This window comes from Marmota marmota, unplaced genomic scaffold, assembly GCF_001458135.2.
Source record: "Marmota marmota marmota unplaced genomic scaffold, marMar, whole genome shotgun sequence".
Classification (NCBI taxonomy): domain Eukaryota; kingdom Metazoa; phylum Chordata; class Mammalia; order Rodentia; family Sciuridae; genus Marmota; species Marmota marmota.
In genome coordinates, this window is record NW_025999960.1 from 3,572,515 (window position 1) to 3,584,693 (window position 12,179).

Sequence of the window (12,179 nt, forward strand, 5' to 3'; positions counted from 1 at the left end):
CCCCCCCCCCCCTTTTTGTTCATTAGAACTTTATAGTGATATATAGTGGTTGGACTCATGCCAGAAAACTCACACATGCATGAAATTTGATTACATTTCACAATTCCCCTTTTCCCTCTTGTCCTCCCTCCTGCCCCATTCTCCTTCCTCTACTCTGATAGACTTCCTTTGGCTCATCCATTTATTCATATTTGATTGGCCCTTTTTACTTATACATAAAGGTGAAATTCCCCATAGTATATTTATATATGTACATAACACAACGTTTTAAGAATTCATTCTGCATTGCCTCCCCTTTCCCTCCACTTTGCCTTAAGACTATGATCTGACCTCAGCAGAGCAGAGGAAGGAGAATGGGGGAGAGGATTGTCCTTCATAAGGAATTCCTTTACAAGTAACTTCTTTCTTTAAAAGGCCTTCTTTCAAGGGCTCAGCGGTAGAGCTCTTGCCTAGCATGTGCGAGGTCCTGGATTCAATCCTCAACACCACATAAAAATAAATAAATAAAATAAAAGTATTCTGTCAAACTACAACTAATATATATACATATATATATATATAATACTGGGCAATTTATGAAAAGAGTTCTAAGAGGAAAATTTACAGCACTGNTTTTTTTTTTTTTTTTTTGCTGGGGGAGGGGGTCAGTTGCTGAAGATTGACCACTGACACTGAGCCACATCCCCAATCCTTTTTTATATTTATATTTAGTGACAGCATCTTGCTGAGTTGCTTAGGGTCTTGCAAAGTTGCTGAGCCTGGCTTTGAATTCACTATTCCCCTGCCTCAGCCTCTGTAGCCGCTGGGATTACAGGCATGTGCCTCCATGTCCAGCTCTACTTTGCCTCATGCTTATTTTACACTACATATCTTCCCTTTATCTTTATAATGTGCTATCTTGCCCTCTCCTTTCCTTTATTTTTATCTAGCTTCTACATATAAGTGAAAACATTTGACTTTTGAGTTTCTAAGTTTGGCTTATTTCACTTAGCATGATTTTCTCCATTTCCTTTCATTTACCAGCAAATGCCATAATTTTGTTCTTGCTTATGGCTGAACAGAACTCCATTGTGTGCATATATCACTATTTCTTAACCAATTCATCTGTTGATGGGCATCTGGGTTGATTCTATAATTCAACTATTGTGAACCGTGCTACTATAAATATTGAGGTGGCTGTATTGCTGTAGTATACCGATTTTTGTTCTCTTGGGAAAATATCCAGGAGTGGGATAGCTAGGTCAATCGGTGGATCCATCCCTCCTTTTTGGAGGAAACTCCACGCTGCTTTCCAGTGTGGTTGTACTCGTCTGCATTCCCACTAGCAATGTATAAGTGTACTTTTGCCGCCACATCCTTGCCAGTATTTATTATTGTTTGTATTCTCTGTCATTGCCATTCTAAATGGAGTAAAATAGAAAGCTTGGGGGTTGGGGTTGTGGCTCAGTGGTAGAGTGATTGCCTAGCACATGTGAGGCACTGGGTTCAATCTTTAGCACCACATTAAAAAAAAATAATAAAGGTAGTGTCCATCTACAACTTAAAAAAAAAAGTAGAAATCTTAGTGTAGTTTTGATTTGTATTTCCCTGACTGCTAGAAATGTTGAACATTTTTTTTTTCATATATTTGTTTGTCATTTGTATTTCTTCTTTTGAGAAACGTCTGTTTAATTTTTTTTTGCCCATTTATTGATTGGGTTATTTGGTGTGTGTGTGTGTGTGTCTTAAGTTTTTTTAGTTCTTTATATATTCTGGATATTAACTCCCTATTGAAGTAGAAGGCAAATATTTTCTCCCATTCTGTAGGCTCTCTCTTCATGTTCTTAACTGTTTCCTTTGCTGTACACAAACTTTTTAGTTTGATGGCATCCCTCTTATTGATTCTTGGTTTTATTTCCTACACTTTACAGGTATTGTTAAGGAAGTCAGTACCAGCAACATGATGGAGTGTTGACCTTATATTTTCTTCTAGCAGTTTCAATGTTTCTGGTTTAATTCCTAGGTCTTTGATCCATTTTGATTTGAGTTTTGTACAGGGTGAGAGATAAGGATCTAGTTTCCTTTTTTCTACATTTAGCTATCCAGTTTTCTCAGTGCCATTTGTTAAAATGGCTTTCTTTTCTCCAAAATATATTTTTGCACCTTTTTCAAGTATCAGATGGCTGTAAGTATGAGGGTTTGTCTCTCTTTTTTCTATATTGTTCCATTGGTCTTCATGTCTATTTTGATGCTAATGCTGTTTTCCTTTGGGTGGGTGGTGTACAGGGATTGAACTCAGGGGCACTTAACTACTGAGCCACATACCCAGCCCAATTTTGTATAATTTATTTAGAGACAGGGTCTCACTGAGTTGCTTAGCACCTCACCATTGCTGAGGCTGGCTTTGAACTCATGGTCCTCCTGCCTCAGCCTTCAGAGCAGCTGGGATTACAATTGTGCACCACTGCACCCAGCCCATGCCGTTTTTGTTACTACAGTTCTATAGTATACTTTCAGCTCAGGTATTGTGATGTCTTCTGCTTTGTTTTTCTTTCTTAGTATTGCATTGGCTATTTAGTTTCTCTACTTCCAAATGAATTTAAGAATTGTTTTTTCTAGTTCAGTAAAGAGTATCATTGATATTTTCATGGGGATTGCATTGAATCTGTATATTGCTTTTTGTAGTATGGCCTTTTTGACAATATTAATTCTGCCTATCCAAGAACATGGGATGTCTTTTGATCTCTAAGGTCTTCTTCAATTTTTTCAGTGTTCTATAATTTTTTTATTCTAATTTGTTATGTATGACAGCAAAATGCATTACAATTCATATTATACATATAGAGCACAATTTTTCATATCTCTGATTGTACGCAAAGTATATTCACACCATTCATGTCTTCATACATGTACTTAGGGTAATGATGTCCATCTCATTCCACTATCTTTCCTAGCCCCATGCCCTCTCTCTTCCCCTCCCTCCCTTTGCTCTATCTAGAGTTTGTCTAATCCATCCATGCTCCCCACAATGTTCTATACTTTTTATTATAGAGTTTCTTGGTTAGATTAATTCCCAACTTTTTCTTTTCTTTCTTTCTCTCTCTCTCTCTCTCTCTCTCTTTCTTTCTTTCTTAGATTAATTCCCAACTTTTTCTTTTCTTTCTTTCTTTCTTCCTTCCTTTCTTTTTTTTTTAGGTTATTGTGATTAGGAGAGTTTTCCTGATTTCTTCCTTGGCTGAATCCCTGTCAGAATATTAGGAAAGCTATTGATTTATGGGGATTGATCTATATCCTGCTACTTTGCTAAACTCATTTATAATCTCTAGAGGTCTTGTGGTAGAGTTTTTTGTTTTTTCTAGATATAAGATCATGTCATTAGCAAACAGAGATAGCTCCACTTCTTTTCCTATCTGAATCCCTTTGATTTCCTTCTCTTCCCTAATTGTTCTGGCTAATATTTCAAGGACTATATTGAATAGGAGTGGTGAGAGTGAATAGTTTTGTTTTGTTCCTGACTTTCATGGAAATTTTTAGTTTTTCTCCATTCAGTGTGATGTTAACTTTGGGTTTGTCATAAATACTCTGTAAATGTCTGTTAGGTCCAGACATAAATAGCTTTTATGATTTTGAGATAAGTTCCTTCTATTCCTAGCTTCTCCACTATTTTCAAAACGAATGGGTGCTGGATTTTATTGAGAGCCTTTTCTGCATCTATTGAGATGATCATGTGATTCTTGTCCTTAATTGTTTAATTGCTGAATTACATTTATTGATTTGTGTATGCTGAACCAAACTTGTACCCGTGGAATAAAACCCATTTGATTATGGTGTATCATCTTCTTGATGTGTTTCTGAATGTAGTTGGCTAATATTTTACTAAGGATTTTTGCACTTATGTTCATCAGGGATACTGCAGTTTTCTTTCCTTGAGACATCTTTGTATTGTTTTGGTATCAGGATTATCCCAGCTTCATGTATTTGGGAGTGTTCCCTCCAATTCAATTTTATGGAATAATTTGAGAATTTGTTAGTTCTTCTTTAACAGTTTGGTAGAACTCATATGAGAATCTGTCTGATCCTGGATTTTCCATTTGTGGAAGGCTTTTAATTCCTGTTTCAGTTTTGTTACTTGATATTGGTCTGTTCAGGTTCTCTATATCTTCCTGATTCAATATGGGTAGGTCACATATGTCTAGAAATTTGCCAATGTCTTCCAGATTTTTCATTGTTTTGGAGTATCAATTTTCAAAATAGGTTCTGATGATCCTCTGGATTTCAGAACGGTCTATGGTGATCTCTCCTTTTTCATCTCTAATTTTATTGATTTGGGTTCATCTTTCTTTTGGTTAGTTTGGCTAAGGGTTTATCAATCTTATTTATCTTTTTGAAGAACCAACTCTTCATAGCATTGATTCTGAATTTTTTTTTTAAATTTTCAATTTTACTAATTTTGGCTCTGTTCTTAATTATTTTCTGTCTTCTACTGATTTTGGAATTATTTTGTTCCTCTTTTTCTAAGGCCTTCAGGTGGAGCATAAGCTTATTTATTTGGGGTCTATTTTTTTTTTAATGTAGGCACTCAGTGCTGTAAATTTTCCTCTTAGAACTCTTTTCATAAATTGCCCAGTATTATATATATATATATGTATATATATATATATATATATATATATATAGATAGATAGATAGATATAGATATATAGATATATAGACGTACATACACACATACAAATATATTTTTATTTATTTATTTTTTAGTTCTCAGCGGACACAACATCTTTATTTTTTTATTTTTATGTAGTGCTGAGGATCAAACCCAGAGCCCCACGCATGCCAGGCGAGCGCGCTACCGCTTGAGCCACATCCCAGCCCCATACACGTATATTTTAATGACAAGGTACTTTTAATACTTTGGGTTGTACCCCACAGAAATAAAAAACACTGGGAAGGGGTAACCTCCTCAACCCCAGGAGTGGCCCAGAGGGAGAAAGTCTACCTGAGGGTAAAGAACCACAAAAGGGACCCTCTGCAGACTCAGAGCAAAGGGAATGCCATCAGTGCTGGGGTCTGTGAGCACTATAGAAGGAAATGTGAGCATGGTGGGACTGACTCCAGCTACACAAGCAAAGGGAAGAGAGTTGGACACAAAGCCACAAAGCTACTTGGGTTCCTTCTTCTTCTTTGCCTTTTTCTGTTTCTGCTGCATGATCTCCAAGTTCCCCTGCTTGTAGGTGGCAGCCAAAAGCCCATCATCTTGATGCTTTCTCTTAACTGAATCATTCTGCCTTTTCATCTTCTTCTTGCAGGCAAGCTCATGTTGGTCTGTCTCTATTGCATCCCTTCATTCTGTCTGGTGTTCTGTCCCAGAGGTTTTGATATGTTGTATTTCTGTTCTCATTCATTTCTAAAAATTTCTTGATTTCTATTCTTATTTCTTCTTTGATCCAGTCTTCATTTAAGAAAATATTGTTCGACCTTTATGTATTTATGTGGGTTCTATTATTTTTCTTGCTGTTGATTTATGGTTTTATTTCATTATGATCAGATAGGATGCATGGAATCATATCAGCTTTTTTATTTGCTAAGATTTACTTTTGACCTAGAATATGGTATATTTTGGAAAAAGTTCCATGAACTCCTGAGGAGAAGGTAAATTCAGATGTTTGGGGGGGTCAAATACTCAGTAGATGTCTGTAAGGTCCATTTGATTTATAGTGTTATTTAGGTTGGAGATATCTTTATTGATTTTATGTTTTGAGGACCTATCTATTGATGATAAGGTATGTTTAAATTGCCCAGTATTATTTTGCTGGGGTCTATCTGGATTTAACGTTGTATTTAATACACACACACACACACACACACACACTTGGGTGTGCTAACATTTGGGGCATAAATGTTTGCTATTATTATATCTTCTTGTTGGATTGCTCCTTACATCCAGAATGTAGTGCCATTCTTTGTCTTTCTTTCTTTCTTTTTTTTTTTTTTTCTGAAACTCAGGGGCACTTGACCATCCCAGCCCCATTTTGTATTTTATTTAGAGACAGGGTCTCACTATGTTGCTTAGTGCCTCACCATTGCTGAGGCTGGCTTTGAACTTGCAATCCTCCTGTCTCAGCCTGGGCCACTGGGATTACAGGTGTGAGCCACCATGCCCGGCTCCTTCTTTGTCTTTTCTGATTAATTTCCTTTTGGTGGGTACCTGGATTGAACTCAGGGACACTTGACCACTGAACCAAGCCCTATTTTGTATTTTTTTTTTAGAGATAAGTTCTCACTAAGTTGCTTAGTGCCTCACTATTGCTAAGGCTGGCTTTCAACTCCCAATCCTCCTGACTCAGTGTCCTGAGCCACTGGGATTACAGACCTGTGCCACTGTGCCCAGCTTTTTCTGATTAAATTTTATTTGAAATCAGCTTTGTCAGATATGAGAATAGCTACTCCTGCTTGTTTTCAGAGTCCATAAGCATGGAATTTTTTCCCCTCATCTTTTTACTGTCAGCCCATGAATGTCTTTGCTTATGAGGCTTTTGAAAACAGCAAACAGTTTTTTTTTGATTCATTATGCTAATGTGTGTCTTTTAATCAAGGAGTCAAGACCATTAACTTTCAGTGTTACTATGAATATGTATTTGTGGTTTCCTGCAGTTTTGTTTTTTTGCTATATTCAATACTCTCTTGACTTTCATTTAGTGATCTTTCTGTATTTGGGTTCTGGGATTTGTTTTTTAGTTCTTTTGTATGCAGTTTATCTTTGAGTACAGGCATAGTGGTCATGAATTATTTTAGTTTATTCTTATGAAAAGTTTTTATTTCACCCTAGAATTTGAAACTGACCTTTACTAGATACAGTAATCTTGCCTACCAGTTGTTTTCTTTTAGAGCTTGAAATATCTCATTACAGGCACTCCTTGATTTTAGGATCTGAACTGAGAAATCAGAAGTGAGCCTTGTTGGTTTGCCTCTAAATGTGACTTGATGTTTCTCTCTTGCAGCTTTTAGTATTCTTTCCTTATTTTCTATGTTAAGTATTTTGATTATAATGTGTCTTGGAGAGTCCTGTAAGCATCCTGTATGTGGATGTCTATCTCATTTCTGATATGGGAAAAGTTTTCTGTAACTATCTCATTGAAAATATTCTTAATGCCTTAGCTTGTATCTCTATGTTCTCTTCTATCCCAGTGATTGTAGGTTTGATTTTTTGATGTTGTCCCAGTATATTCTGATCATGTTCTATAGTTTTTTTCTGTTTATTGAATTCTGTGTGCAAGTTCATATATCCTGTCTTCAATGCCTGAAGTTCTGTCTTTAAGGGCTAAAGTTCTATTTTCTGTACAGTCTAATCTGTTAGTGATGCTGTCAAGTAAATTTTTAATTTCATTGGTTGTGTTTTCCGTATCTAGGAGTTCTGATTGGTTTATTTTCACTTTTTCTATTTCTTTACTGAGGTGGTCTTTCATCTTCTGAATTTGTTCTCTTAATTCCTTTGATCTTCCTTATGTTCATTGAATATTTTAATAATCAGGTGTTAGATTTTTTTTTTTTGTACCAGGGATTGAGCCCAGGAAAGCTTAACCACTGAGCTATATTCTCAGCCATTTTTCATATTTAGAGACAGGTCTTGCTGAGTTGCTTAGGATCTTGCTAAGTTGCTGAGTCTGGCTTTGAACTTGTTATCCTCCTGCCTCAGCCTCCTGAGCTTCTGGGGTTACAGGCATGAGCCACAGTGCCTGGCAATAATCAATTTTTTATAATCTTTCTCTGGGATTTCATCTACATCAATATCAGTAGGGCCCTTTATTGGGGGATTGTGATGGGGGGCGATTTATTTGCCTGTTTCTTCACATTTTCAGAGGTCTTGGACTTGGGCATCAGTTGAAATGGATTCCCATTCCTCTTTAACCCATGTCCTTTTGTGTGCAATTGTGTTATTTATTCTGGGACTTCTCTGTTTTTGATATGAGTAGATGTCAAGGGGTAGGATCTGAGGCTCCTCTCTGATTGTTCCTGCTTGGATCCTTGTTATTGGTTTGGAGCTTTTGTCTCCTCACTTCTTTGAGTTAGAGTAAGGTCAGGGCTCATTTGGGATTAGATTTTGTGTGGAGTGAGATTCACTGTTGCTTGGTTGAGATTGAGTGATCTTGAGTGGCCCAATCTCTTTTTAGCCCCTATTAGAGGGAGGGGGGCCAAGTATGGCACTAATATTAGCAACAGATGTACAGCTTTAAGATAAATGTCTGGTATCTACTTTGACATCTATAACACTAATTGCCACCCATATGGGAATGGTGGAGTTAGTGTTTAACCATAGTACTAACAATAAAAAACTGTGAACTAGATTAGGCATTCAATAGCAGGTGTCTACTATCTTGTCCACTATAGTAATAGTCACAATTTGAATGGGGTAGGAATTATAGAGTCCATATAATTTCTATTATTTAGTGGGAGTACATTTCATAAGTAAGAAAAAGTAAGGTAGGAAAGCAAGAGAAAATTAGAAGTGTAATCAGAGGAGAGGCAAGAGATAGGGAATAGGAGTCTTCAGCAAAGAAGAGGGACTAATAAGTTAACTGGAAGTAATAGAAAAAGAGAGGAACAGGGAATAGGAAATTTTGGCTATTAACTGAGAAAGAGAGTGAAGAAGGCAGATAGGAAGGCTGAGGTATAACGAACCAACAAATGAAAGATTGAAACAATTAGAACCCGTGTATAATTGTACCCTCCTAAGTCTAATCTAAGCTAAATAATGAACAAGTACAGGGCATAGTAATTAATGTGTACATTGTAGGAATCTGTGTACATTTAAATATATCCATGCAGTGAAAGCATACACATCCACACATGCACACTCACATACACACAAAATTATTCATAATGAAAAAAGAAGCAAGAATAATACAATAAAATGATGTTTAAAAAATGTTAGTTTAAAAAGTGTAAAAAAAATGGGCAGATGGAGAAAAAAGAAAAGAGGAAAAAGGAAAAAGAAAAAGAATCTTCATGAGAGATAAAGGGTTTGTTTCCACTGTGGTGGTCAAAGCTGCTGGAAGGGATAGATTTTCAGTCTTGATTTTTGGCTCTGTATGTTTGGCCACTGTCCTTGTGCTCCTTGCCTAGCTTCCAGCTGGGTGTAGCAGCTCTCAGTTTCCAGTCTCCCAATATTGGGCAGGATAGAGAGGGGAGTGCTGATGAAATGTGTAATACAGATATCCACCCTGGAGTGCGATACGCTTGCCTGGCTGCAATGAGCATCTTCACAATAGCTTGCAGGGGGTGCTAGCCATTGTGGGACCTTTCTCGCTTTGGACCCCCGGGCTGAACATCCAGGTAAAATGTTCTTTGTGTCTGAATCCAGCATCCTCTTGGAATATTTTTGTTGTCTGCCAGTAACTTCCTTTATGAGTTCCCAGTTTCCCTTCTCTGTTAGGTCCACGAGCTGGGCCAGATGCAGTGCCTAGGAATATTTTCCTCATCTGCCAGAATGCACTGCCTGATGGGGGGGGCTGCACATGGAAGGTTCGCTGCCCCTAGAGGGTTTGCTACCCCCATGGAATCCTTTCACCCCAGTGGATTGCTTTGGATTTGTTTTTACCACCAACTCTGTGTCCATTGAAATCAGCCTTCCTCTGTAAACCACAGGTTTCTCCAGCTCAATTTTTCTTTTTCTTTCTTTCTTTTTGGTACCATGACTTGAACCCAGGGGCACGTAACCACTGAGCCACATCCCCAACCCTTTTTTATATTTTATTTAGAGACAGGGTCTTGCTGAGTTGCTTAGGGCCTCACTAAGTTTCTGAGGTTGGTTTTGAACTTGAAATCCTCCTGCCTCAGGCTCCTGAGCTACTGGGATTACAGATGTGCACCACCACACCTGGCTATGTCAATTTTTCTTTATTTTTAATTTTTTTTTAGACTATAGCCACACATCTCTTTTGTCTGCATGTTCTGCTCTGCTCTGCTGGTGGTGGGAGCTGGCACATCTCTAAGGTATTATTTCTTATGCTCAACTTACCAACTCTCTGTAGTTCTGTGAATTTTTTTTAAAAATTACCATTCAGTATTATGTTTCAGCGAGGGCCCTTTAACTCACCTCGATGAGGAGAATTCTTCCTGTTTATAAGTCTGGTGCTGAGGAACTGCTAGGCTGTGCTTTCTTTCTGGACTCTGCCATACTCCCTCTCGTGCCCTTTCTTTTTCTGGCTTCTAGAATCAGCACTTTCCCAATCCTGCATCTGTTTTCATACCACTTTTCCGACTCCTCCACTCTTTTCCCATCTTTAACTTATAAGAACCTTTGTGATGACATTGGGCACACCTGGATAAGCCAGGTCACCTTTCTTATCTGGAAGTTCTTAAATTAGTAATACTTGTAAAGTCCCATGTAATGTGTAATGTATTCAGTGGTTCCAGGGATTAGGATATAGATATCTTTAGAGGACCAGTATTCAGTCTATCACAGAACAGGATTTGAATTTATAAATATATATATATATATATATATTAGGATAGTACTCGGCTGCTAAAACAAAAATAAAACCAGTAAGGATTCTCATTGTCTCATGTCCCAGGGGTCAGAATGGCAAATCCTAGGCTGATATGGTACCTCAACAATACCATCAGGGAAGCAAACTCCTTCTATCTTGCCCTCCACTGTACTCTGAAATGATTGCTGAGCCTCAGTCATCGCACACATGTTCCAGGCAGGAAAAAAGAAGTGAAAGAGGCAGTACCAGTGAGATTCAGTTTACATTTCATTACCCAGAATTGAATCATGAGGACCACCCCTAGCTTCGAGGCAATGTGGGAAGGTAATTTTCTTTAGCTTTTCCTCTTTCTCTAAAAAAAGGATAAGACGCCTGTACTGTGACACACACCTATAATCCCAGCTACTTGGGAGGCTGGGGCAGGAAGATCACAAGGTCCAGTTCAGCCTCAGCGACTTAGCAAGACCCTGTCTCAAAATAAAAAGTATAAAGGGCTGGGGATATAGTTTGGTGGTAAAGTACTCTGGGCCCAATCCTCAGTATGTATGTATAAATAAATAAATTATTAAATAGGAAGGTAAATTGAAATAAGAGTAGTAATGAGTGATAGTGATGTAGCCCCCAAAGGATCCCTTCTATAATTAAGTTTCTCGTCTTGTCATCAAGGGTTTTACAAAGAACATCAGCAGGATTTTTAAAGTCCCCTCCACCCCCGCCCCAGAGAGCTCACTGTGCTTTGAAGTGTCTTCTTTTTATGAATGGCATGTTTGCCTGAAAATGGTGTATAATAGACACAGTCTCAAGAAAGCTTGCTTAGTGAGGCCCTAAGCAAATTACTAAGAACCTGTCTCAAAAAATAAAAAGGGCTGAGAATGTGGCTCTTTGGTTAAACATGCTTGAGTTCAATTCCTGGTACCCAGTAAATAAATAAATACATAAAATACAGATACATAGAAAACAATGCACATGACCAAACAGTAGAGGCCTTCTCTCTGGGAGCATATCAGGCACTGCTTCTGCCTTCTGGGGGAAGGCTCAGTTGTAAGAGATGTAATTGAACCTGGTACAAAAGTCTTCACAAGAGCCACAGTCAATGCATCTCTCAGTGGAGAAATCTGTAAGACTTTTAAACTCTTCAGCAAAGAGTTGATTATAATAGTGTGGAACGCAAGAAAGAGAGCTAATTTAAGAATTTATTTTTTTGTAGTCATTAGCATGCAGAATGTAGGTTAGGCCATTGATATAGAAGTCGTTATAAAGTGAGAACATTTAGAATGAGAAAACAAGAGGTGAGGATTGAAGGGTAGAAAGTACCAATATTTATAGAGATAAGGGAAGAAGATCAGCAGAGAATAAGAGCTAGAGAAGAATGGTGTTGCAGCAGCCAAAAGAAAAGAAAGTCAAGGCCAACAATGTCTGCAGACATTAAGTAATGCCTGAAAAATGTACTGGAATCATCAACCAAGAAGATATTGCAATGTCCTTGTGATCTGGGGATCACGTTTTCAATCAAGAAAGAAGACCAAATTGCTGTGGACAAAAGAATAAATAGAAAAAGGGGAAGTGGAGTCATGTGAGGATTTCTATTTCAGGAGACTCTTTCTTGGAGATAGCATGCTAACTAGACAGAACCTGTGGAATAGGAAAGGGTTTGTTTGTTTTCTTTTCCCCCAATTTTGGTATTAAGTGAAGTTTGAAAGTATTATTTCAGAA

The 12,179-nt window shown here is 37.7% G+C and overlaps 1 protein-coding gene across 1 annotated transcript; it reads right to left on the reverse strand.

Moving 5' to 3' along the window:
• Positions 1–5,035: 5,035 nt before the first annotated feature.
• On the reverse strand, positions 5,036–5,272 carry LOC107148840 (small EDRK-rich factor 2-like). Its single transcript, XM_048802427.1, has one exon. It carries the CDS (start codon positions 5,270–5,272, stop codon positions 5,138–5,140), a length of 135 nt encoding a protein of 44 aa, XP_048658384.1. The 3' UTR covers positions 5,036–5,137.
• Positions 5,273–12,179: the final 6,907 nt, after the last annotated feature.